Source organism: Rhineura floridana, chromosome 21, assembly GCF_030035675.1.
Source record: "Rhineura floridana isolate rRhiFlo1 chromosome 21, rRhiFlo1.hap2, whole genome shotgun sequence".
Lineage (NCBI taxonomy): Eukaryota > Metazoa > Chordata > Lepidosauria > Squamata > Rhineuridae > Rhineura > Rhineura floridana.
The window spans coordinates 10,660,953-10,688,785 of record NC_084500.1 but is presented as its reverse complement, the minus strand read 5'-3'; the positions used below and the strand labels follow the sequence as shown (position 1 = coordinate 10,688,785).

The 27,833-nt window shown below is 45.6% G+C and overlaps 1 protein-coding gene across 8 annotated transcripts in view; it reads left to right on the top strand.

Moving 5' to 3' along the window:
• The window catches only part of SGSM2 (small G protein signaling modulator 2), a 126,175-nt gene that overhangs the window by 77,963 nt on the left and 20,379 nt on the right, over positions 1–27,833 (top strand). For 4 of the 8 annotated variants that reach the window (XM_061604942.1, XM_061604936.1, XM_061604939.1 and 1 more), the window contains exons 7-16: positions 1,826–1,960; positions 5,151–5,275; positions 8,333–8,400; positions 9,758–9,921; positions 12,148–12,283; positions 15,052–15,186; positions 21,281–21,431; positions 22,412–22,476; positions 24,455–24,600; positions 27,310–27,438. In XM_061604942.1, coding sequence (XP_061460926.1) covers positions 1,826–1,960; positions 5,151–5,275; positions 8,333–8,400; positions 9,758–9,921; positions 12,148–12,283; positions 15,052–15,186; positions 21,281–21,431; positions 22,412–22,476; positions 24,455–24,600; positions 27,310–27,438 — 1,254 coding nt within the window. The remainder of the gene's footprint in view (positions 1–1,825; positions 1,961–5,150; positions 5,276–8,332; positions 8,401–9,757; positions 9,922–12,147; positions 12,284–15,051; positions 15,187–21,280; positions 21,432–22,411; positions 22,477–24,454; positions 24,601–27,309; positions 27,439–27,833) is intronic. The other 4 variants (XM_061604938.1, XM_061604937.1, XM_061604941.1 and 1 more) reach the window with 2 other exon arrangements.

The window sequence follows — 27,833 nt, the reverse complement described above, 5'->3', positions numbered from 1 at the left end:
CTTCCTCCCCAGCCAAGCAGACTCCCGGGGATAGCAGACTTGCTCCTCTGGAGGCATGAACTAGGGGTGGGTGAGAAATTCGATTCAATTTGCATTTCAAGCCAAATCTATTGATAGGAGAACTGGAGCATGGCCAAAATTCGCACTTATTCGAATATTGTGTTGCAGTTCTCCAACCAACCAAGGTTTCAAAAAATGCATATATTAGGGGTTGTCTTCAACTAAGTCCTACTCAGAATAGACCTGTTGAAATTAATGAACCTAAGTTCCTTTTAATTTCAGTGGGTCTATTCTGATTAGGTTTATTCTTGAAAATAACATATGCATTATATGAGGAAAAATTGCTTGCAAAACTGTACACTAGAATCATAGAATCATAGAATGTAAAAGGGCCTATAAGGCCACCAAGTCCAACACGCTGCTCAATGCAGGAATCCAAATCGAAGAATCCTTCCCGACAGGTGGCTGTCCAGCTGCCTCTTGAAGGCCTCCAGTGTTGGAGAGCCCACCATGTCGATAGGTAATTGGTTCCATTGTCGTACCACTCTTAACAGTTCGGAAGTTTTCCCTGATGTTCAGTTGAAATTTGGCTTCCTGTAAGTTGAGCCCATTATCCCGTGTCCTGCACTCTGGGACGATCGAGAAGAGATCCTGGTCCTCCTCTGTGTGACAACCTTTTAAGTCCTTGAAGAGTGTTATCATATCTCCTCTCAGTCTTCTCTTCATGCCCAGTTCTTTCACTCTCTCCACACAGGGCTTTGTTTCCAATCCCCTGATCATCCTCGTTGCCTTCCTCTGAACTCGTTCCAGTTTGTCTGCATCCTCCTTAAAGTGCAGTGTCCAGAAATGGGTGCAGTACTCAAGATGAGGCCTAACCAGGGCTGAATAGAAGGGAACCAATACATGATTTGGAAACTATACTTCTGTTAGTGCAGCCTAAAATAACATTTGCCTTTTTTGTAGCTGTACTGTTGGCTCATATTCAGCTTGTGATCAACAACATTCCCAAGATCCTTCTCGCATGTAGTATTGCTGAGCCAAGTATCCCCCACCTTATAACTGTGCATTTGGTTTCATTATCCTAGGTGTAGAACTTTGCACTTATCCCTGTTAAATGTCATTCTGGTTTTTTTAGCCCAATGCTCCAGCCTATCAAGATCCCTTTGAATTTTGTTCCCTCCCAATTTTGTACTATCTGCAAATTTATAAGCATTCCCTGCACCTTCTCATCCAAGTCATTAATAAAAATGTTGAAGAGCACTGGGCCCAGGACTGAGCCCTGCAGTATGCCACTTGTTACCTCCCCCACTTTGAGAAGGAACCATTGATAAGTGCTCTTTGAGTACAATTCTGGATCCACCTGTGGATCCACCTGATAGTTGTTCCATCCAGCCCACATTTAGCTAGCTTGCTAATCAGAAATCATGGGGCACTTTGCCAAAAGGTTTGCTGAAAGTGAGATATATTATGTCTGCAGCATTCCCACAGTCTACCAGGGAGGTTACCTGATCAAAACCCAACTAGTCAAAACTGCACACGAAAGAGATTGTCAGGAGAAATTTGCACCAAAATGGTGATAAAAAAATAATAAGTGCAGAATGCAAATTGTTGCAGAAATCTGGAGAACTGAATTGAAGATTGGAAAAAATGGGAAACTGACAATGGCGACGGACAGATCCTTCCATCCCTGCAGCAAAGGGAGGAAAACCTCAAATGAACAGTGAAATATAATCATGACAAAAAGGCGAGGCCACCTCTCATGAGTTAGCTTTCTGTAGGTTATTATCAGTTATACATTGAGCATTGGGCTCCTTGTGCTCCCCAGATCAGGAAGCGGCACTCAAGCGGAAGCATGTCTGAGGACCGCTTTGCTGCCTCGGCGAGAGATTACGTTGAGTCGTTGCACCAGAATTCACGGACGCATTTACTCTATGGGAAGAACAATGTGCTGGTTCAGCCAGTAAGTGCTTTGATCGGGGGGGAGCATGTGTGTGTCACTTGTACGAGGTCGACATTTCATATCGGTGTTAGGAAGCGGAAGGTGAGTGGCAGGAATAATCACTCTTTCCCCCAGTTCGTAAGAACATTGTTAAAGTCATCCGAGTCATTCGCAGAGGATCAAATACATGGAAGATCATAAGGCTATCAGTGGCTACTAGCCACAGTGGCTATGCTATCCTTCCACAATTGGAGGCAGTGTGCTTCTGAATACCAGTTGCTGAAAACTGCAAGAGGGAAGAGTGCTCTTGCACTCAAGTCCTGCTTACAGGCTTCTCATGGGCATCTGGTTGACCACTGTGAGTCTTATTGTGACAGCATCTCAGCTTCCCTGGGTCCTGTGCCATGGGGAGAAGGGATGGGAATTTCACCCAACTCTGTTTGGTCACCGCTCTCTGTTAAAATGCTTGCTGCCACCTGGTCAAAAGGATTTATTTTTCTACAAGGCTACCTTCCACCACACAGCCTAAAATAAACCTTCCTCAGAAACCTACCTGTGGTGAGACCAGAGGCCAGTTTCATGGGTCTTCTCTAGTCTTCTAGTCAGTCCTGTAGTTGGATAGTTAGGAAGCAGTGTGGTGTAGTGGTTAGAATGTCAAGTGTAGGACTGGGGAGACGCAGGGTTCAAATCCCTACTCCGTCATGAGGCCTATTGGATGACATTGGGGCAATCGCACGTACACTGCCTAACCTACCTCACAAGGTTGTTATGAGGATAAAATTGGGAGGAGTCAGGGTGGAGAGAGAAAATGAGCACGTATGCCACCTTGAGCTCCCTAGAGGAAAGGTAGGATATAAATGGCATAACTAATAAATAAACATGATAGGAAGTCCCTTTATAATGTTGATACTTTTAACCTCTACTATTGACATTGAAGCCAGTTCCACACTATATATTTAAAGCACTATGATAACACTTTAACAATCGTGGCTTCCCTCAAAGAATCCTGGGAAATGTAGTTTGTTAAGGGTGCTGAGAGTTGTTAGGAGACTCCTATTCCTCCTCAGAGAGCTACAGTTCCCAGAATTTCCTGGGAAGAGGGGTTGATTGTTAAACCACTCTGGGAACTGTGTGAGGAACGGGGGTCTCCTGACAACTCTCGGCACCCTGAACAAACTACACTTCCCGGGATTCTTTGGGGGAAGACATGACTGTCTTAATCAGTATAATGCTGCTTTAAATGTGAAGTGCAGATGGGGCCTCTGTTCAAGGAACTTCGTCTGAGCTCCAGCCTGTTGTCGTGGTAATTGAAACAAAGTGCTGAAAGAGAGAAAACACAGTCTGACGGGGGTATAACTCACCTCATTAGCCAATATCACGATTTCTCCAGAAGCCTGGCAATTAAGTACAGCGCTACGAGCCGATGGGGACTTGTGGCCCTTCTCATCAAAATTAAAAGATATGAACCGGACAGTGATAAATGAGATTGTTTAAAAGACATGAGTCATGAAAGGGGTGGGGAGAGAATAGAATCACTGATGAGCCACCAATTCGTGTAAGTCGCTGAAGAGAAGCTGAAATGCCAGTTTCGTTTACATCTAACAGCCTGGGTCAAGGAGACCCTGCCTTCGACATCCCATAATCCCCTCCCCCCATTTCTTGCCTCTTCTCAGTGGGGCACCTCACATCTCTGGCTTCCTGTTCTCTACAGCTTCTTAAAGATTTTATTTACTTACTTATTTATTTATTGCATTTGTATACCGCCCCATAGCCGAAGCTCTCTGGGCAGTTTACAACAATTAAAAAGAAATATACAAATTTAAAAACACATTAAAAAAAAAAAAAGCAATATAAAAACATGCTAAAATGCCTGGGAGAAGAGAGTTGTCATGCATTGTCCCAAACCTCTTTTCCCTTTTGTCATGGCGATAAGGCATCTTGTTGAAGTTGTGTGTACCGGTTGCTGGTCTGATGCAGGGGGAGGGAAAGGGGGTCAGAGTCCTCCTGCCACCACCTATCAAAAAATCAGCTGGAATTTCCGCTTCAAACTAGCATGGCTTTGGTCAGTGGGCTGTTTCGTCCAGCATTCTGTTTCCCCACAGCTGTTGAATAAGTAAGAAAATGGGTCTCATTCAGCCTCTTGATGTTGAGGTGTATGGGGGGGGGTCAGAGCTCCCACAACCCCCAAGCTTAGCTGTGGAGGTTGCTTTAGTGACAGCTGGAGCTGATGGGAATTGTAGTCCAGAACGTCTGGACCTTGGGTTTACAGATGTTGTTGGACTTCAGCTCCCATCCTCACTGGCCGTTGGCCATGCTGCCTGGGGGCGGCGGGAAAGGCCTCTTAGTGCATGCTGGTTTGTTTGCATCCATATCATAGAATCATAAAATAGTAGAGTTGGAAGGGGTCTATAAGGCCATCAAGTCCAACCCCCTGCACAATGCAGGAATCCAAATCAAAGCATTCCCAACAGATGGCTGTCCAGCTGCCTCTTGAATGCCTCCAGTGACGGAGAGCCCACTACCTCTCGAGGTCATTGGTTCCGTTGTCGTATGGCTCTAACAGTTAGGAAGTTTTGCCTGATGTCCATCCATATCCCGCCTTCCCTGCGAAGTGCTCGAGGTGACATGCATGATTCTCCTTCCCATTTTATCCTCACAACCACCCTGCAAGGTAGGTGAGGTTGAGAGATAATGACTGGCTGAAGGTCGCCCAGTGAACTTTGTGGCTGAATGGGTGGATTTGAACCTGGTTCTCCCTGGTCCTCTTGTTTTAACACTCTCGAACCACAATGCAATGTGGGGATTGCGTGGATGATGCTTGAGCATTGTTACAGCATTGTTCACAGCACTTCAGTACAATCAAATGTGTTCTTTATGACCACCCAATATGGTAGGTTAGTGTTTTTCTCTCCATATTATAAAAAGGGGGAGGGAGAAACTGAGGCTGAGAGGGAGTGGGTCACCTAAGGTGACTGAGTGAAAATCAAACCTGGAGCAGACCAGTCTCTATGCTATGTCAGTTTCCTTCCATTTCTTAGCATGCTGCTTAAAGGTTCAGGAGCACGTTTAGGGGTGTGGATGGAAGAAGTGGTAGCCCTGATGTCTTGGGCTCTTCCATATCCTTGTGGTGCACAGTGTTACTGTCTTCCATTTTTGTCCTTAAAAAATGTCCTCTTTCCTCTTTCAATTATTTGGCCAACTTCTGAAATAGAAGGATGACATGGAGGCCATCCCAGGCTATCTCTCCCTCCACCAGTCTGCTGATTCGCTGACTCTAAAATGGACACCAAATCAGCTCATGAAGGGGACGCTGGGGGATTCCGAGCTGGAGAAAAGGTAAGGCACACTGGTGGCTGATGCCCATTGGGACTGGTAGGGTGGAAGGCGGGGAGCCCAACAGTAGGGAGAGCCAGTGGCAGTGCAGTGGTGGCTGGTGCCCATTGGTAGGACAGAAGGCAGGGAGTCTAATGGTAGATGGAGTCAGAGCCAATGACAGGTGAAGACTAGTGATGGGCTCTGTTTCTGCAGTAATCGGATTTGCCATCAGGTTACTATTATGTCTGATATTCTCTTTGCTGAGAGAATTTTGAAGTAGCAACTCTCCGTACCTGGTTTCTGACTCATTCTTCTTTCTTTCTGCTTTTTTTAAAAAAATTCGCTTTGAAATCATCGATAGTGTGAGTGATACTTTTAGCGATCTACTTTTTATGTGAGCTCTTCAAATGTGTATTCCCTTTCACTGATGTCAGTGAAGTGTTGATTGTAACTGACTGACAGAAAACAGCAGGAGGAAATGAGGTGTTGATTGTAAGCAGCAGGGGGGAAGGCACTGACTTGATCATCTGCCTTAATCTGCTCCGCAGTGCACTTGAAAAGGAATGTAAACAGGCAATAATAACAGAGTTCAGAAAAAAGATTGATACCAGTGGAGACTTGTATAATAGCTATTATAATATTGATAATTCTTTGCAAAGCAAAAATAAATAAATAAATAATATTGGAGGAGACTGGAAAAATGAAAAGATATCAGCAGAAAAAGGAATCGGGTTGTTAACAACCACCAGGGGGCCACACTTAAAAGCGAAACGTAAAAATGGAGAGGATTCTATCCCTAGTGCAAACACAGTCTATGATAGGCAGCGCCAAATAACACTAGTTTCGGCCTCCTCCTCCTCTCTGTTGACCTGTACAAGGGCAACTGTAAACCAAGGGTGAGGAAGCTGGCAGCCAGCGCCACCCAGTAGACTGGTTGTAAGTAAGTAAGAAGGCAGGCAGATGAAGTCTGGCTCAAGGCAGACTGAGGTTGGTGCCCCATTCTCCCTAACAGATCAACCTCCACTTATAAGATGTCTAGTCTTCTTGGCCCTACCTTAGTGCTCTCCAACCTCCCATGGTGGGGGTGGGGTGGAGGAAGCTGGCTAATTATGCCAAGTTCACTGCCTGTCAGATTGTCTGTCAATATGCTTTCTGTAAATAAGCTACTGGGAGGAAGTGTGGGAAGTGCACATTAGGGTATTTTCTCATTAAAATGCCAACAAAATCAAATTTCTCCCACATCCCTGGGGTAGCTCATGGGTCATAGATGCTACTCCCATCAGCCACAACCGGCATGGCCAACGGTGAGGAGCTGTAGTCCAGCTATGTCTGACCTGCCACAGGTTAGCCACCCCTGGTGTAGCTAGACAAAAGTGTTGTGATCCCAGGGAGGGAGTAGTCCCTGGTAGCCTCAAGGAGGCAGTAGTGAGACCTCTTTTAAAGAAACCCTCCTTGGACCCAGATAATCTGAATAACTATAGACCGGTGGCGAATGTCCCTTTTTTGGGCAAGGTTTTGGAGCGGGTGGTTGCCAGCCAACTCCAGGCGCTCTTGGATGAAACCGATTATCTAGATCCGTTTCAATCCGGTTTCAGGCCCGGTTTTGGCACCGGAACAGGTCGCCCTGTATGATGACCTTTGTCGGGAGAGGGACAGGGGGAGTGTGACTCTGTTGATTCTCCTTGATCTCTCAGCGGGGTTTGATACCATCAACCATGGTATCCTTCTGGGGAGACTCGCGGAGTTGGGTGTCGGGGGCACTGCTTGGCAGTGGTTCCGCTCCTACTTCGCGGATCGTCACCAGAAGGTAGTGCTTGGGGAACATCACTCGACACCATGGACTCTCCATTGTGGAGTCCCCCAGGGATCGGTCTTGTCCCCCATGCTTTTCAACATCTACATGCAGCCGCTGGGTGCGGTCATCAGGAGTTTTGGAGTGCGTTGCCATCAGTACGCTGATGACACGCAGCTCTATTTCTCCTTTTCATCTTCCTCAGGTGAGTCTGTTGATGTGCTGAACCGTTGCCTGACCGCGATAATGGACTGGATGAGAGCTAATAAACTGAGACTCAGTCCAGACAAGACCGAGACATTGTTGGTGAACGCCTTCCCTGCTCAGATGGTGGATGCTTACCCTGTTCTGGATGGGGTTACACTCCCCCTGAAAGAACAGGTACGTAGTTTGGGGGTTCTTCTCGACTCTTCCTTGTCTCTCGAGGCCCAAGTGGCCTCGGTGGCACGGAATGCGTTTTACCATCTTCGTCTGGTAGCCCAACTACGCCCCTATCTGGACAGGGACGACCTCGCCTCCATTGTCCACGCTCTGGTAACTTCAAGATTGGATTACTGTAATGCACTCTACGTAGGGCTGCCCTTGAAGACAGTTCGGAAGCTTCAGCTGGTGCAGAACGCAGCTGCCAGATTATTGACGAGGACCAGTCGGTCTTCGCATATAACACCTGTCCTGGTGTGTCTGCACTGGCTTCCTATTTGCTTCCGGGCGAGATTCAAGGTGCTGGTTCTTACCTATAAAGCCTTACACGGCGTGGGACCTCAATACCTTGTGGAACGCCTCTCTCGCTATGAACCTACCCGTTCACTTCGTTCAGAATCTAAGGCCCTCCTCCGGGTACCAACCCATCGGGAAGCCTGGAGGGTGGTTACGAGATCTAGGGCCTTTTCTGTGGTGGCCCCTGAGTTGTGGAACAGCCTCCCCAAAGAGGTACGCCTGGCGCCTACACTTCCATCTTTTCGGCGCCAGGTAAAGACCTTTTTATGCTCCCAGGCATTTTAATCTTCTTAACTTTTTTAATCTTTTAATCTGTATTTTAATTTTTGTAGTATTTATTTTGTTTTTGCTGTGCTTTTCGTTGTTTGTTTGTATATGTTTTTGTATTTTTATTATGATATATTGTATTTTATTTTGTTTGTTCACCGCCCTGAGAGCTATTTCACTAAGGGCGGTATATAAATTGAAATAATAAATAAAATAAATAACGTAATTTTGGGTCAGCTGGGACTTGGAGAAATGATGACTCATGTGTTTGGCTTGTTTGTTTGTTTGTTGCACATTTCCAGCATCTTCTGGGACTATGCCTTGATTGTGCCGTTCAGCCAAATTGTCTGCATCCACTGCCATCAGCAACGTAAGCACCGCACTCTTCATTGTAGTTGTTTAACTCCAATCCACACCAGCCTCAGCCGACGTGATTGACTGCCAGGGATGATGGGATCTGTAGTCCAACCATCAGGGCTGGGCAGCCTGTGGCCTTACAAATGCTGTTGGACTCCAACTCCCATCAGCCCCAGCCAATGCCATTCGCACACTCCAAACGATTTTAAAAAATGTCAGGATCACAACCACCCCTGCTGAGATTCACCTGCAATTTTGGCAGGGGGAGGAGAGGAGGCACAAGGGCGAGTTTTATCCAACTCCATGAATCCAACGCCACACTTGCACTAGTGGGAACTTGTGCAACCAATTGCTCAGTCTGTTGCACAGCAAAGTTACCAGCAATCTGCTTATGCATTCTCTTGCACAACAATTTTCTGCTGGAGGAAAACAAGTATACCGCTAAGTGACTTTGGATATAACCTCAAATCCCCGGAAGTTTGATTATTTCAATCTTCTTTCTGGGCCTGTATAGCAGAATGTGGTTTAAAAAGCCTATATTTGTTTGCACGTACATGTATTATTTTATTTGTAACATAGCCCATCTTTTTCCATAATGAAACTGAAGGTGACATATAGGAGGCTTGCTAGACAGTCCCCAATGCAGCCATTCAGCAGACTCAGACCTGCTTAGCTTCTGCAAAGTGCTCTTTGCGTCATGTGTCCTTGGACTGTGCTCCCTGGGACAACGCAGAAAGCAGGAAACTGTCATAATCCAAGTCAGACTACTGGTCCATCATCTAGCGCAGTGTTGTGTGCACTGGCTAGCAGTGCCTCTCCAGAGTTTCAGGCAGGGAGTATTTCCCAGCCCAACTCAGAGATGTCGGGAATGGAAGCTGGGAGCTTTTGCATGTTTACCTTTTTAAAAAAAAAATGACATTAAAATTATTGATATTCTCATATTAGAAAAGGTCCTGGGTTTTATCCAACAGCTTCCCATTAGCTCAAGGACTTCCGCTTGCCCAGCAGAACTTCCTCTCGCTCTATCTCTCCTTCCCCCTGTGTGCCCCCACAGATCTGTTCTTGGGGTTTCCCCCAACCCTCTGGAGCAGATTTGGGGGAACGCAGTGGGCACATGGGGAGAGGAGGGGAGGGGAAGTTCTTATGGAATGGCTTTGTTGAATGCAGCCCCGTGTGTTCATTTTTGTAATTCGTTTTGTTCGCGCAAAAAAGATTTGTGTGTGCAAACATTTCTTTGTGTTGAAAGTTAAGTGGTGATTAAAACAGCAACTGCAACTCTACACCTGAAATTTTTGTGCTGTGCTGCTGTGTTAATTTTCTGTATGTAAAAAAAAGAAGAAGCTAACATCGAGGCAAATTTACCCCTGCAGCGGAACGAGGGGGGACGTTGGTTCTGGTGAGCCAGGATGGCATCCAACGGCCCCCACTTCACTTCCCACCTGGTGGACACCTCCTTGCCTTCCTGTCTTGCCTCGAGAACGGCCTTCTGCCCCGTGGACAGTTGGAGCCCCCCCTGTGGTCCCAGCAGGGAAAGGTAACGCATAGGGACGTAAGAAGAGCCCTGCAGCTGGATCAAGCCAATGGCCCAGCGAGTCCAGCATCCTGTTGCCACAGTCTCCAACCAGGTGCCCTGGTGCAAAGCCCACAAGCGGGACCCGAATAGTGCAAGAGCACTCTCCCCTCCTGCGGTTTCAAGCAACCGTGGAGGCAGAGCGTAGCCAACATGGCTAGTAGCCATTGACAGCCTTTTCCTCCATGAATTTGTCTCATCCTCTTTTAAAGCCATCCCTCTAGCCTAGCAATTGGGGTCTTAGATCAGGACCTTCCTAGACAGCCACAGGTAACCAAATTGTGGCCCTCGTGCTGGACTCCATCTCATGCAACCACCGCTGAAAAGGCCCTGCAAAAGGGTGAAGGCCATCCTGGGAGCCTCCAGTGGTGGCACCACCAAGAAGGCCTCCCCTGCTGATCGCAGGGTCCGAGAAGTGCCTGTTTAGTTTTGACAGGCCTTCCCAGTTTACCCATGAAGCCATTGTGACTTGGTATGACATCAGATGTGGGGCAAGAAAAGACATGGGGGGGGTTGCAGGCACCACCAGTCAGCTGATCAGCAACACTGTAAAACAGGGCTTGTTTTGAAGGCCTGACAATCAGCTTATTGTCAGGGCTTCAAAGCATCCTGCACCCGCACAGTTTTCATTTTGAACTGTGCAGCCAAAAATGAGTTAGTCGCCTGCCATCAGGCGATTGACAGGTGGGCCCAGGCCCCAACTGTGGTCTTATTTATTTATTGTATTTATATACCGCCCCATAGCCAAAGCTCTTTGGGCGATTTACAGTAACTAAAAACATTAAAACAAATATGCAAATTTAAAACACATCTTTTAAAAACAATTTAAAACACAATTTAAAAATTTAAAACAATTAAATATATATATAACCCAGTGTCTCTTGTCCAATCACGATCCCCACTGTCTGCTTCTGGGAAGGCTCACAAGCAAGGCCTTCCCAGCCCTCTACTGCGATGCGCCCCAACCAAGCAGGTAGTATATTTGGTCAAGGTGTGAGACTGCATTTAGCTAATGTGGCTAACAGGTGTTGGCAGCAAAGTGTTGCAGGGTGGAGTGCCACTGCTCTGCTGCCAGCCAGCCAGCCAACCATGCCCTTCTTCAGGATTTCCATTCCACCACTCCAGTTAGTCAACATTCTGAGCATGCGCAGTCCTCATTCAGCTGTTTGAGGTTTGTTCCCCCCTCCGGTAGATTTCTTGTATTTCTGCAAACCTCGGGATTCCCCTGTGTGCATGTGTATGCGTGGTCCCGTTTTGGTTGCATAAGGAACGGGACTCACTGCTGCACGTTGGAAACAGTGATAGATCATTCCTCTTCCATGAGAGCATAAAAAGGGCCCTGCTGGCTCAGACAAAAGGTCCATCTCTGCTAGCAACCTGTTGCAAAGGGGCCAGCCAGATGCCCTTGAGAAGCCCCTAACCAGGGGATGAAGATTAAACTGCCCTTTCCTATAGCTGATGGTCCCTAGCAAATGGCATTCAGTGCCTTTCAACTTAGGGGTTTCACACAGCCATTGATAGAGACCATCCTCTATTAATTTGTTCCTTCTTCCAGCAGTGACTTGCAAAGTTCCACTCTGTGTAAGGAACTCCTCCTTTCATCCTGAATCTGCTACCTGTCAGCTTTGTTGGGTGACCCTTGAGATCCAGTGTCATGAGAGACAAATGCTCTGCTTTCATTTTTTCTGCTTAGCACTCCACTTTCTAGGTACAATGGCCTCTGGTAGGGAAGCAACCAATATAACTGACAAACCATACAAGCAAACCACGGCACTTGATTTGTCATTTGTCAGTCAGTCTCAAAACATAGCTGTGAATTCAGTTATCATACCAAACCATCATTAAGTTTGTTATGTCATTTAGCATGATGCCTGAATTGAACCTTAATATATCTAATAATTTGAGGAGTTTGTAAGAGTGCATGTTTTTTTAAAGATGTTTTGTAAAAAAGATGTTTTAAAAAAATTAAAAGTTGTTTTGTTTTAATATATTTTAAAGTCTGTTTTTATGATGTTTTAAAGGGTTTATAATGCTTTTGTTTGCCGCCTTGGGCTCCTACTGGGAGGAAGGGTGAGATATAAATCAAAATTTAAAAAATCAAATATATAAATAAATAATAAAAATAAAATAAGATCTCTACTGTAGCCCCTGTGACTCACATCCTTTTTGATGCTCTGTTATGTCTTGTAGGGTAAAGTATTTCCAAAACTTCGGAAACGGAACAGCCGCAACAGATCTGTGGATCTTGAAGAAATGCCAGTGGCCATGGAGAATGCTACGGATTACGTCTTCCGGATCATTTATCCAGGCCATAGGCATGAAAACAGTAAGAACCTCCAGTGTTGATTTTCATTTTCTGTATGTGACGTGCACCACCTGAAGAAATATGGATAACTTCTTTGGCAGCAGTGATATTTAAGATTTTAAAAAAATTTCTATAGGACATTTATATTGTGTCTTTTTGACTTAAATTATCCTCAAGGCAGCTTCAGAATAGATCTTGCCATAAAATACAGTATACATTTTTTAAAATTAATTAAGACTATCAATGAATGGAAAGATCTATCAGTTTCAGTTCTCTCACATTTTAATTTTTCCAATCTTAAATTCAGTTCTCCATATTTCTACAGCAAGTTTTTTTTTTAAAAAAAATCCTCTTGAAAATTATTCGGCATTAGTGTTAATTTCTCCTAATAAACACATCATTGTATGCAGTGTTGAGAAATGTACACATTTTTGCAAGCAGTTTCTCCTAATATAGTGCATTTTATTTTATTTTCGCTAATATATTCATTTTTATGCAAACTTTCCCTTTATGTATGCATTTTTGTAAACGTTGCTTGGTTGGAGAGCTGCATTGCAAAATTCGGATAGGTGCGAATTTCGAAGGATGGCTGCACTACGGTTCTCATCTTGTTTCAGAAAGTACAAATTTGATAAATTCAGCTTTAAAATGCAAACTGAACTGAATTTCTCCCCCACCGTACTATCAACAAAATCAGGGGTGGAGAACCTGCAGCCCTCCAAGTGTTGCTGGACTACAAAACTCCCATCATCTCTGGCCATTGGCCATGCTGGCTGGGGCTGATGGGAGCTGGGACACAGATGATCCCCATCTCTGAGCAGAATCATGGTATGAATGTAGAGTTCCTAAGTTGTTTCCCCTCCACTCATACCAGACACATACCTGCTTAGCTTTAGCAAGGTGGTTGTTGCATCATGTGCCTTGAGAAACAAGCCCTGGGACTCAGAGACTTACCAGAAAATTAGCATTGTGTTTCATTTTGCATGAGAAATTTTCCTTTACAGAAAACTGTGAGTTTGTAGCATATGATATAATCACTGGTGGTGTGTCTTCTTTTAATTTAAATAGTCAAGGGTCTACCACAAGGATGAGGAACAGGTAGCCCTCCAGGTGTTGTTGGACTACAACGCCTGTCATCCCTGACCACTGGCTCTGCTGGCTGGGGTTGATGGGAGTTGATGTCCAACCAGGCCAAATTCAAGGCTCTGGTTTTGGTGTACAAAGCCCTATACAGCTTGGGACCAGGATACCTGAAAGACTGACCCCTTATATACCCAGCAGATCACTGTGCTCTGCAGGTGAGGGCCCTCCTGCAGATACCATCTTACCAGGAGGTCTGTTCCGCATAACATAGGAATCGACCTTTAGTGTGGCGGCACCTGCCCTGTGGAATTCTCTCCCCTTAAATATTAGACAGGCGCCATCTCTGTTATCTTTTCGGCGCCTACTGAAGATCTTCCTCTTTCAACAAGCCTTTTAAGTAGAGACCTTATCCCAGTCTGCATCTGTGCTAGAATTGTTTTTTAAGATGTTTTTAAAGCTGTTTAAAAAAAGATGTTTCAAGGATGTTTTGTTTTAATATGTTTTTAATGATGCTTTGTTTGTTTTAAGATGTTTTTAAAGATGTTTTGTTTTAATGTGTTTTAAAGGTCTTTTGTTTTTAAGATGTTTTAGAGTGCTTTTAGTGTTTTTGTTTGCTGCCCTGGGCTCCTTCTGGGAGGAAGGCGAGATACAAATTTAATAAACAAACAAGCAAGCAAACATCTGGAGGGCCATAAGTTCCTCATCTTTGTGGTAGATCCGTGACTATTTAAATAAAAAAGATCCATTTTTTCTGAATCCCCAAAATTCTTGTTTTTATATGGTTTTATACTGCTCTTTTATTGGCATAGTCAACTAAATCCTACTCAGAGTAGACTATTGAAATTAATGAACCTAAATTACTCATGTCTATTAACTTAAGTGGGTCTACTCTGACTAGGACTAGTATGGAATACCACCAATCATCTGTTGTTTCCATGGTGTGAATTAGCTTGGATTTTTTTTAAAAAAAATCTAGCAGTTTATAAATGCTTTAAAATAAATAAATGTTTTAAAAACATCTGGAGGGCCTAGAGATGTCAAAATCTGGAAAGAAAAATGGGGGGGGGGACCAGGGCTTTTTTTGTTTGTTTCCAATTTTTTATGAAATCGAGACGAAAAAGGCTTTGAGGGGAAAAACGGGGAAACCAGTTTTTTTCTGGGGCTTCACATCTCTAGGAGGGCCTCAGTTACCCCATCCTTGCTCTACAACATTTTTATTTTATGAACATATTTGCACCTTGTGAAATTTGGGAACCAGGTAAAAAGTGAAATGAAAGAGCTCCTGTGAGTAAAAACAAAAAGGAAGGAAGGAACGGAACAGAAAAGGAAACATCACATTTCCAAAACTTTGCATGAAATCGAGATGAAATTATACATTCTTCCATGGAGGAAAACATAAGGTTTTTGTGGTGGTGGGTGTTGTATTAGAACTATGTGCAGTCTTCAGTGATTGGACAAGTGGGCAATCCATCAATCCACAACTTTTGGAAGCACAACAAGTTGTGCAATTCATGCTCGGATAGATGAACTATCCTTTGATTGGAAGGTAGCCTTCCTACAAATCCATGATGTCGGAGCCTTGTGTTCGCCCCCTTGTGGAGGGAAAGATCCCATTCCTTTTGTGCCAACCTTTTAAGACTTGATTATGGATCCCAACGCCCATTTTCATTTTTTCTTACGCCTCTTTCACTATTTTCTTTGAGCAGTAACTATTAACTACCACCACTTAGCTGCCAGCCGCTCTGCCTCCGTCGACGATGACGAGGAGGAAGAAGACAAGCTGCACGCAATGCTTTCCATGATCTGCAATCGGAACCTCACAGATCCTAAAAGGATGAAAGGTTTTTATCCTTCTCCTTCCCCACCCACCTCCTCTTCATTTTCCCTTCAGCAACACTGGAGCAAAACTCACTTGCACACGCGCAACAGGGTTGGCACTGCGGCAGTGTTGACGCATCACTGGCGCGTCCATCCAAGTCAGAGGAATTGCATGGAGGCCATCTTGAAAAGAGGGAGATCTAAGAGACCAGCCATGCTCTCTCTCTCTCTCCTGTTTCTGTGACAAACAGTCCCTCACTCCTTCCTTCCCTCTGCCTTCACAGTAGTAGCAGGTGGTGAGATGGCCTTGCTCACCTGCCCCCAAACATGGAGCGCCGCTACCGGTTCCTGAGAGAGGGAGGGGCAAGGTGCAGGGTGGGCGCATTGGAATGGCTCTGCCGCCAGGAGGTAGGTGAGCATCGCCACTCCATTGGCCGCTACTGTGCTTGTATGTTAAGAGGGCAGAGCTTGGAAAAGTTACTTTTTTGAACTATGACTCCCATCAGCCCAATCCAGTGGCCATGCTGGCTGGGGCTGATGGGAGTTGTAGTTCAAAAAAGTGACTTTTCCAAGCTCTGTAAGAGGGTGCCTGTGTTCATCACTGGAGGACCTTGAACCAGAGAAACCTGTAGGCATGGGCGTCCTTGGGTTGAGGGGGAGAGACAAGGGAGGCAGTTGCTCCACTCCTGGATGAACCACAACCCACAGATCCCGGAAAAGAGTAAAGGTTGTAGCTAACCAGTGTCATGTACACAGAATCTAGACCTAAGTTAGTCATCATGCCGCCCTGGGCTCCTACTGGGAGGAAGGGCGGGATATCAATCTGATAAATAAATAAACAAATGTTCATTAACTTCAGTGAGTCTACTCTGAGTAGGAGTCACATGGGATACCACCCTAAGTTTCTAGCCAGGAGGGGGCAAATGGGGGCACTGCCCCCTAGAGCTGTGCTTTGCCCCCCCAAAGGATTTTTTGTGGGAAATTGTCTTTTTAATTTGTGACATGATAGACAATTGCAACCTCCATTTAAAGAATAACAGCTTGTTTTAAGAACAGAAGTAATTTAAGAATAGGACCCTCTGAAAAATTAATAAGGCAATGTAAGGGCACAACACAAGTCTCATCTGGAAGAGCCTCCCAAAGTCTAGTCACTCAAGACTTTCCCTGACTTAAAGGTGGATTTCTCTGGATCACAATCACTATAATTACTTTAAGTGATCCTGAAAAAATAAGCCTGAATGACCCTTGAAGAGTTAAATATTAGAACTTTGTTTTATAGGCTAGAGTTAGACTCCAACCCTTGGACTTTCCTTTGCTCTGCTTTTCAGTTTCAGTTTCAGTTCTTTATCCAGACAGCAATAAAGTAGCATGTTTGTTTGCCTACAGTAAAAAGTAAGAGTTTGTTTATTCTGCAGTTATTATGAGCAGGATTGGGTGCTTATTCCTAAAGGGTGAAATACAAAGATAACTTAAAGTGGTCTGAAAAAATGGCTACCCTAAATTACCCTTTGCTCTTTTAAAGCATTCACTGTATTCACAATCATAGTGGCAATTTTTTCTGGAGTACTTGATCTCAAAGGATGAAAACAGGCATAGAGGAATAGAAATGTTGCTGTGCACACTACAGTTAACTTGCTGACTGGCCACATAGGCTGTATCTCAGGCCTAATTTCTGATTTTCCCAATATGTGCATCTCAGCATGAGACCTTTTCAGGGTTTCTGGACAGAAAAGTCAGCCAAGCAACCAGTAAAAGAAAAGTCCAATCGCTTTCCACAATTGGTTTCCAATTGCTTAGTTTGTCCTTTATGTAGCAGCCACTTAAATTTTTTTCCCTTGATTGTCCAACAGGAAGGAAAATCTAAAGGTCAGGAGCAAGACTAGAAGGAGGGACTCTCAAGGAGGAGTTAACAAACACACCCTATAGTATTTATTTTCTCTCTGCCTTTCCCTAAACTTGTAGTATGGACGAGTTTGTTTTTCAGATGGAATTTAAAACTGAGATCACTAATGAGGCATGAAAGCCAAGCTCAGGAGCTCACTGGCTTTACTAAAGTAGTTCAGTTTGTGAATAATCTGACCACAGGTGAATGGGGACTGTAGCTATAGGCAAAGTCAAGCTTTTGAGTCTGGTATTCCTGGGGATTTCTCAAAAAGGGTGAGACAATTCAACAGATTAAACTTCATTCATGTATGTTAACTCACACTCTGGACAGAGGAGGAGCAAAGGGAAGGTCACTGCCTTTCCCTTCCCCTGGCCTGACCCTCACGTCCTCTCCACCAGTTGGGGGAATTTGCTGGTGATATGCACCTCTCCTCCTCAAATGCCCCACCCATACACGTGTTTGCCCCGCCTAACAAGGAAGGCTGGCTACAGGGCTGGTAGAACCTGAGATAAGATGCAAAATGTGCAATTGTTTCTCATATGTTTAATGAGCAACTTGCCTGCTCCAACTTTTCAGTTATGTATGTTTGTTTGGACTGTTTACTTGTCCTGCCCCTTTGGCAAAATCCCTACAGACACCCATGTCTGTAGGGTTGTGAGTGTGAAGACCTCAGAGCCCTCCTCAGGCAGACAAGGGAACTGTGGGTGTAACATTGGCCCCCATGATTGGCAGGCTCTGTGAAACTTCCCAATTGGCCAGGCCCAAGATAAATTCTTGAAGCTGAGCCTGTTCTCGGAGCAAAAGACCTTTTTTTGCCAGCTTTGCTCAAAGCTCCAGCTCAGAGATGGAGACGCTGTAGCCCTCCAGATGTTGTCGGACTGCACCTCCCTTTGGCCCCAGCCAGCATGAGGGCCACAGCTTCCCAATTTCTTGTTTAGCCAAAGTTTATGGCGGGTAGGTCTCCATTTTCCACTCCAGTGATGGATTGGAAAACCGATACCCTGTTTCTGAATTTGACCTCAGGCTAGCCCTGACAGCCTGTATGCACAGGTGTAAGGAAGGTGATCTGAGCACCACTGTGGCTGCTGTATGTCACAGCCACCAGATATGCTGGCAAGGACCTGCCAGAGAGCAGATTGTCAAACCCGTAGCTTGGGCCTTCTACATCCACAAACTTTCCCCAGATCTCAGTCCTCCCATTCTGTTACAACAGGGTTGGGGATGCTTTTTTTGGCCCAACAGCTGCATTCCCATCTGGGAGGCCCTGTGTCAGTGATGGGTGGGGCCAGAGCAGGGCCGGATTAAGCTGAGGAGGGCCCCTAGGCTGATTCTGAGCTGCCCGCCGTCCCATCCCATCCCCCCGCTTCACCTACCTTTCCACTTTTTTTGCGGCTGCGCACACTGCGCATGCAGATTTGCCATCAACCAAGATGGGGTCAGAGTCTTCAGCCCCTTAGGGAAACCTCGGTCGCCATCTTGATTGAAGGCAAACCGCAAAAAACAGCAGAGAAAAAAGTAAGCGAAGCGGGGGGATGGCGGGCAGTTCAGAAGCTCTTGTCCTGCGATCCACGGCTCCTGTCCTGCTTCCACGGGTCGCGGGCCCCCAAGAACTGCGGGCCCCCAGGCTTCAGCCTACTAAGCCTAATGGATAATCCGGCCCTGGGCCAGAGGCCAGAGTGGCCGGAGCAACACACGTACCTTTTCTCTTTGTACAGCAGATTTGTTTCTACATATACACTATTGAGGCAAGCCAGGGGCATTATCCACGTTCAAGGGCGCTTCCCAGCCAGGCAAAAACACTTGAGGACCGTGTGAAGCAGGGACGGGTGGTGAGGGGTGTGGCCTGGGTCAAGTGCTCAGGGCCAGAGAGAGAAGCCTGCAGGGCTGCACTTCCACCCCCGGGCCTGAGGTTGTCCAGCCCTGGCATCATGGCCTCCTCTGCATCCCTGCAGAACCTGAAGGAGAAGCTCTCCTGCGGGCTATAGAGATTTCATCGGGTGTGAGGTTGGACATTTTTCAGCCAAGGGCTGCATGTCCTTCTGGTCAACCTGCTGGGGGCCACGTGCCCAGTAAGCAGCGGTGACTGGTGCCCACTGGGAACTGGTGGCGCGGAAGGCAGAGAGAACCTCAGTAGATAGCGCCAGAGCCCATGACTCATGCTGGCTTTGTCTCCATCGTCCTCCCTGCTGAGTTCTACAAGGGGTAACTGAGACTGAGGAGGAGACTGAGGGGAAAGAGGAAATTGCAGAGCTTGGAAAAGTTACTTTTTTTGAACTACAACTCCCATCAGCCCCAGCCAGCATGGCCACCGGATTGGGCTGATGGGAGTTGTAGTTCAAAAAAGTAACTTTTCCAAGCTCTAGGAAATTGACAGTCAGCACCACCTGAGGTTGGGGGGCCACTGCCCCATCTGCCCACATGGACCAGCCTCCACTGCAATGCACATTGCCACGTAAAGTTCCCCACACGCTGGAAGGCCATTCAGTCCAGAGTCTCAAATTATCTCCCCACAGCAGCGCCTTGCCCAATTCCTCTTGACAGTGGCAATGGCAACCCTCTTGCACCCAGTTTTGCTCTCCATTGTGCTTTTAAGTTCCTTGCCACCTCTTTTGACATGTTTTGCATGCAGCTGGAAATCTGGCCACAATCAAGCAAACCGACAAAACCAAACCAATAATTTAACAAACCACAACCTGAAAAAAACACCAAAACCAAACCTCATTTCTGAAGATGCTGTTCACTCTAATTCTTCACCAGTTCAGGCACCTTTCATCTGAATTCTTTAGGTTCTGTGGGGTTCTCCTTAAAAGGACAAACTGTTTCTTTTAAATCAATAAAGAAATAAAGACATTGCAAAGCTCTCTTTTTCTTGTCTGTGGAGGGGGAAAGGGAAGAAATGCAAAGCACCCTTCTCGGCCCCTTAAAATTGGTTGACCAAATGGTTTTGGGAGAAGTTGCCATAAATACTGGCATGTTCAGCTCCTTCCTGAAGAATTAAGGTGAAGAGCATTTTTCTCTCTCTCTCTCCCCCCCCCCTTTCACTTTTGCTTTAATGGAGTTTTGCTTCTATAGCATGATCTGATCTTTTTTTGTAATGCTAACCACATTATCCATTCCAACTCCTATACCTTTCCGTTAATGCTTTCTGTTGAAATAATGACTGAATGCATTAGCTGCACCACCCTGGGGGGGAAAAACACCTTTTTTGGGAAAAAAGAAAAGAAAAAGAAAAATGCTATGTCAGCTAACAGAGGTGCATGGTTTTGAAGGGAAACCCTTCTTTTTTTTTTTTTTTAATTTTTACCCCTCTCCTGACGAAATTTGAAAGCACAGCTGCGGGGAAAATCCTTTCACAAACCCGCCTTCAGCTTGCATGTTTCCAGTACGGCTGCCTCTGTTGGCCAAGCCTTTTGCCTTAATGCACATCATGGATGAGCTGACGGCCAGTCATTTATGAAAGGCATCATTCGGTTGAAAAAGAAAAAAAGAAAAAGATGAAGGCCACATCCACAGCATGCATTTAAAGCAGCATCAGACCACTTTAAACAGTCATGGCTTCCCCCAAAGAATCCTGGGAGCTGTAGTTTGTTAAGGGTGCTGAGAGATGTTAAGGAGAGACTCCTATTCTCCTCCCAGAGCTCTGGGAAGAGGGATGGATTGTTAAACCACTCTGGGAGGGGAATCGGAGTCTCTTAACAACTCTCAGGACCTATAACAAACGATGGTTCCCAGGATTCTTTGGGAGAAGCCGTGACTTTTTAAAGTGGTATCATAGTGCTTTAAGTGAATGGTGTGGATATGGCTTTAGGGGTAGCTCTGCAGACAGTTTGGACTACCACTCCCATCGCCCTGACCATTGGCTGTGTTACCTTGTGATGATGGGAGCTGTAGTCCAAGACATCTGGAGGCATCATGTTGGCTTTCTTTAGGTTAAGAAATGGGGGTTTCAGGTTTTTGTGATAGCTGGCTTTGCCGCAAATGGGTTTAAAAAACAAACAAACAGAAAAAATAAGTAAAATCAGAAGGCAAGATTGGAATAGAGCAACATGTTGGCGTTGGAGGATAGGAAGTATTGCAAAGTTGTGCGCTGTATTTGACCTTTTATTTATTTTTTCTCGTCCAAATCACAGCCAAAGGAAGCATGATCTGCTCCAGTCCAATAAGGGATCAGAAAGCTCTGTATATCACTAAATGTTTCCCCTCCTTTCCGCCTCTTTCTCTCTTTCACCTAGATATTGGCGATGTGACCAAGGTGCAGGGATTTGGTGCCGGTATCTTATCCTGGCAGCTCGACCCTTGCAGCCAAGGTGCCTCCTGCCTGTCGTGCTCCACAGGGAGCTCCCCTTACGACATCCCCAGCTGCTGCACCTGCATTCATGACAGGTGAAACGAACTCTCTGGAACTAGATCTACTTCTCACTGCCCGAGTAGTGAGTGGTTCTCGGGGTGGTGGTGGAGGGACTGCTTGGGGTTTAAGAGGCCTGCTGGATCAGGCCAGATGGGGTGCATCTGGTCTGGCATCCTGTTCTCATAGTGGCCAACCAGATACCCCAGTGGGAAGCCCACGAGCAGGATCTGTGCCAGAGCCCTCTCCACAGTTTCCAGCAACTGGTACTCAGAAGCATGCTGCCTCTGACAGGGGAGGCAGAACATAGTGACTGTGGCTAGTAGCCTTTGATAGCCTTGCCATCTGTGAATTTGTCTAATCTTTTCAAGCCCTCCCAAGGGCTTCATCCGGGATCAAATTCACTGCTTCATCCGGGATCAAATTCCGTAGTTTTTCCTGTTGAAGAAGTTCTTTCTTTTGTCTGCCCTGAGTAGAAGGATTGATTGTTAAATCCCTCTAGGAATTGTCACTCTGTGTGGGAAATAAGAGGCTGTAAACACGCTAGCCGCCTACCCCAAAGCATTTCTGTAAGCCACACCCGAAGGGGGAACAGGTTGATCTGCAGATCAGTTGCAAAATCTCTTTGAAGCAGATTTTTAAAAGACTGCACTCAAGCTGAACCCACCAGGCTTTACAGTGAAAAGGGCTGGGGTTTTACTAGTGTCGAGTGCCCCCGTTTTCAGAAGAGAGAGGTGGACGCTGGAACTGACAGAACAGTGAATGCATTTTTACCGAGAGTCTCTTGACAACTCTCAGCACCCTTAACAAGCTATACAGTTCCCCAGGATTCTTTGGGGAGAAAGTAGTGTCCTAGTGCTTTACATGAAGTGGCGCAGATGTGGCTTTAGCCATGTAGCATTCTTTTTATGTGAAGAGATAGTGACTGGCCCACCTCATGAGGTTGTTGTGTTGTTTTTAAGAAAGAGAACCCCATGTACATTTGTCGATAAAATCATTTGGATATTTCTTTCAACAGGACCCCTCTAAAAATGTTATGCCAAAGCATGAAAAGACAGATTGTTTCCAGAGCGTTCTATGGATGTAAGTGCAGCCCACATATGTATTTGTGTGCCTGTTTGGGGTTGAGGGTGAAAGGTCCACTGTCCAAATTGAGATGTGTCATGTTTAGCCTATAGAAGAACAGGTTTATCATGTTTCATGTTTAGCCTATTCACTAGCCTTCAAGTCAATTTCAACTTATGGCGACCCTATGAATCAGTGACCTCCAAGTGCATCTGTCATGAACCACCCTGCTCAGATCTTGTAAGTTCAGGTCTGTGGCTTCCTTTATGGAATCAATTCATCTCTTGTTTGGCCTTCCTCTTTTTCTACTCCCTTCTGTTTTTCCCAGCATTATTGTCTTTTCTAGTCAATAGTGTCTTCTCATGATGTGTCCAAAGTATGATAACCTCAGTTTCAGCATTTTAGTTTCTGGTGACAGTTCTGGTTTAATTTGTTCTCACTCCCAAGTATTTGTCTTTTTCTCAGTCCATGGTATGCACAAAGCTCTCCTCCAACACCACATTCCAAATGGGTTTATTTTTCTCTTACCCGCCTTTTTCACTGTCCAACTTTCACATCCATACATAGAGATTGGGAATACCATGGTCTGAATGATCCTGACTTTGGTGTTCAGTGATACATCTTTGCATTTGAGGACCTTTTCTAGTTCTCTCATAGCTGCCTGGTTAGAAGATCGCTCTTTCAAACATTTGAAGGGTTCTCATGCAGAGAAGACCTGTTGTCTGTTGCTCCAGAGCAGTGATGGGGAAGCTCTGGCCCAGGGACCAATGCGCCCCTCCAGGCCTTGCCATCTGGTCCTCGGGACTTTCCCTGGGACAGACACCCTCCCAGCCACACCCCTTCTCAGGCCATGCCTTTCACTGGCCCTGCCTTGAGTGTTGTTCTCTTGGCTGGAATGTGTCCTGCACCTCTGATAATACGCCTGTTGCTTGCCTGGTTTGGGGATAAAGAGGGACACGAGCAGAAATCAACCCACTGTACAAAGGTGACATTCACCTGTAATTCTCTGCCCACTCTTTGCCTCTGGCCATTGGAAAGTTGCCCAGAACAGAATGTGGCCCTCAAGCTGAAAAAAAGCTTCCTCACTCCTGTCTAGCGTGAGTGAGTGGAAATGGCAAGGAAGCAGATTTTGCCTAAACAGTAGGCCAGGCTGCCTCCGGTGGGTGAGTGGGGAGTTCCTCTGGACGTATTTAAGGGGAGAGGTGGGGATGCTGTCACTTGTATCCTGCATTGCTTGGGGGGGGCGCATTGGACTAGGTGATCCTGCAAGGTCCTTTCCCAGCGGATCAGCCACCCATGGTGTTAAATGCATGTAAGCATTTAATGTTCCCGTTTTTTAAAATGATCTCAATAGCAGCCATGTTGGAGAGGGAGTTGACTGTGGGGAGGTTTTTAAAGCTCATGCTGTGGTCTCACAGGAAATCACCTCCTTCCCCTTCTCTGCTCCCTGTTGTTGCTAGTCTTGGGAGGGGACCTTCCATCGGTAGCAAGGGATGCTTCCCTAATAAGCTAATAACACCTTGTGATATTCAGGGATACCGCAGTGCATGGGGAAAGGGTTAAAATCCTCAGCCTCTCCTCCATGCACTGTGATCCTGATCCTATGTGGGGAAAGGATTTAAACCCTCCCCCAGTTCATTATTGTCCTTATGCTGCATGGGGGGAGGGTTTCAACCCTTTCCCCATGCGCTGCAGTACCACTGAATATCACTCCTGCCCTCTTCCTGCAAGATGATATTAGCTCCAGGGTGGTAGCCTCCATGCACTGTGGTCCTTATCCTGTGTGGGGAAAGGATTAAAACCCTCCCCTAACACACACAGACACACACAGAGAGAGACACACACACACACCAGTGACTGCTCTTTTAAAAAATAAAAGGTGTTGAATGCTGATGCACATTTAAAGTGGCATGTAGCTTGGTCCTAAGTGCAGAGTGCGGCCCTAACTTTTTTTCTCTCTCTCTCCCAACTCCCACCCCCTCCGGTGTTAATGCAGGGCTTGCCTACTGCCGCCACTTGTCCACAGTCCGGACACACTTGTCTGCCCTGGTGAATCACACCATCATCCCACCAGACAAACCCACGAGTGCCACGGGAGGACTGACGAAGGAGGTCTGGAGCAAATACCAGAAAGACAAGAAGGTCAGCGCTTCTTTGCAGAGCGCAGCGTTAAACCACAGCATTGCGCTCCCACGTGCGGCAGTGAGGGCCACCAGTTTGGACGGCTTCAAAAAAGGACCAGACAAATACGTGGAGGAAAAGACTATCAGTGGCCACTAGCCATGATGGCAATGCTCTGCCTCAACAGCTGGAGGCAGCATCCCTCTGAATACCACCAGGAAGCCATAGGATGGGAAGCGTACTCACATCCTGCTTGCAAGCTTCCCATTGGTATCTGGTTGGCCACTGTGAGACCAGGATGCTGGACTAGATGGGCCATTGGCCTAATCCAGCAGACTCTTCTTATGTTTGTATGTAAAAAACCCCTCTCGGCTGAAATGGGGGAACCCCACCTCTCCTTAGGATCATCCACTGGAGAATGTCTCCTCCTGTCCTGTCTCTATACACACGTGTGAACACGCTATCTATCTATTTATATACACGCATATTTCATTCAGTTTCAAAATTTGTATACTGCTTGACATAATGAAAATCTTACCCATCCGTGGTGCTTGCCAGTTCCACGAAAACCTTGATGCCAGGTGTGGAGCTTCAAGATAGGATGACAACAGGAGGTACTCCAAGGCTTTGTGGGCACCAGAGGAAGCTGTGCAGGGATGCCGTTGTGCCTGCTGATGCCACATTGGCATGCCTAGGAATACACTATAACAAATCACACCCCACTCTGGCGAGGGGACCCCTTCCTCTCTGAATAATATTTAAGCCTGGCTGCTGAGACTCTTTGGAGTGCACCAGCAGCTGGAACATTGGCCTCATTCACACCAGACATTTATTCCATTACTGTTCCACCTTAAACAGTCATGGCTTCCCCCAGAGAATCCTGTGAAGTGTAGTCTGTGTAGGGTGTTGAGGATTGTTAGGAGACCCCTCTTCCCATCACAGAGCTACAATTCCCAGAGTAGTTAACAGTCACCCCCTCTTCCCAGAGAACTCTTGGAATTGTAGCTCTACGATGGCAATAGGCATCTCTCCTAACAACTCAGCACCCTTATCAAACTACACTTCCTAGGATTCTTTGAGGGAAGCCATGACTGTTAAAGTGGAATAATAATGGAATAAATGCATGATATGAATGTGGCCTTAATTGTCTGCTCACTTTCTTTTTTGCTCTGTACTTATTAGTCCTAGATTATTTCTTTTGCAATACTGAATTTGTTCTCTGTTGGCTAAATGGTTGATTTCTTTATTCTATTTGAATTCATTTATAGGTATTGACTTCTCTTCCCCCATCCCTATGCTTTGTATTTTGATAATTGAAGGTTTGTTGTAAGCTGCTTTGGGTGCAGCTCATGATGGAAGTGGCATATAAATAAATTCAATCAAGCAAATCATTTTAAAAAAGGAAAACCTTAAACAATTTAATATTTAGTTGTGGGTGGATGTTGTTGTTTTCAAACCTGCTAATTTTCTCATAAAAATTACTCCTTTGGGGAAGAAGGGCAGGATTATACAGCCATGAGAGTGGCTGTATACTATAGCCAGCATGGATTTTTCACATTCCGCCATGTTAAATTTAAAATATCCCCCATGCCATTCTCCTGTTTCCCATAAGCTCACTTCAAAACAAAATCTTACAAAACTTATCATCCTGAACTCACAAATGCTTGCTTAACAACTCTGTACGTTTTCATGGTGATACATAAAATACTCAGAGAGAATCCAGAGTTCAAAGTCTAAAACTAGAGTAAAACAATCCAAACCCCTTTTGGGACTTTTTTGTGTCAGTGGTCTCATAATTTACTGAAATTAATTAAAAATCAGCCATGACCACAGAATACATGTAATCCTATTACTAACCTTGCCCCATACTCTGACCTTAATCTTCTGCAGTTGAAATGTTTAAAAAATGCATGGCTGAGTTTTAATTAATTTAAGAAAATTAACATTGGAAGCTATGATAGCATAAGCGTACTCAGTAAGAACCAACCCCTAGTTGTTCTAAAAGCCAGACTAACAGCTGTTTGGCTTGGCTAATCAAGAAGCCACACACATCCTAGAAATTTATTCCACTTTACAGTCATAGCTTCCCCCAAAGAATCCTGGGAAGTGTAGTTTTTGAAGAGCGCTGAGAGTTGCTAGGACACTCCTATTCCCCTGACAGAGCTCCAATGGCCAAAGTGGTTTAACAGACAGCCCCTCCTCCCAAAGAATTCTAGTGAATGGAGCTCTGGCATGGATGTGACCAGGACAGCTTTGGTTTAAATTTAGGTGGGAGACTACATGTGTCTGCTGTAGAATAAAAAGGTGGAGAAAATCCTGAAAAATAATGATGCTATTAACAATGTTTTCCTTTTGGAAAGGAAGCAGGCTTTTCGTCTGCCCAGGGCCCACCCACCCAATCTCTTCCCCTCCCTCCCCTCCTCCTCAGAGGCACATGTTACCAAATTCTTCCAAGCTACACAGGAAGTGGATTGGACTGTGAAAGACCAACCCAAATTGTGTATGCATTTTTCCAAATTTGTAGGGCAGTATAATATCTGAGAGAGGAGGTCAGGTCTCCCTGCTCCCCTTGTGCACTCACTATAGCTGCCCAATTTCCTTGCTTTTAAAGTTTGATAGAAATATCTGTTGGCTATAGGTACGTTCTTAAACAGCAAAGGTTTTTCCTATTAGTGAATATACATTTTATTATTATTAATAATAATAATAATATACTTTTTCTTGGCTCAGAATTACAAAGAGCTGGAGCTGCTACGGCGAGTTTACTATGGTGGGGTCCAGCATGAAATTCGGAAGGAGGTGTGGCCGTTCTTGCTAGGGCACTACAAGTTTGGCATGACCAAGAAGGAGATGGGTTGGGTAGGTACTTCTGAAGATTTTTAGACGCTTATCACTTAACCTGTTGTTTTTTTGGGGGGGAGGGATTTCCTTGAAGATGCTGTGTGACGGGGAGATTCAGTGGTAGAGAATGTGCATTGCACGTGGAAGGTCCCTGGTTCAACCCCTCATATCTCCAGTAAAAAGGATCAGGTGATGGGAAAAACTATAGATGGAGAGCCTGGGGAGTTGCTGCCAGCCAGAGTGGGCAGTACTGGGGTAGATGGACAAGTGTAATCTTGTATCTTCTTGAGGGGAGGGAGTGCAGACATTCTTTGCATGCAGAACGTCCCAGATTTGGTCTTTGACATCTCTGTCCTATGACAGACAAGATCATAAGGAAGATTTTCCTTTCTTTTCCAGTACATCAATCCACA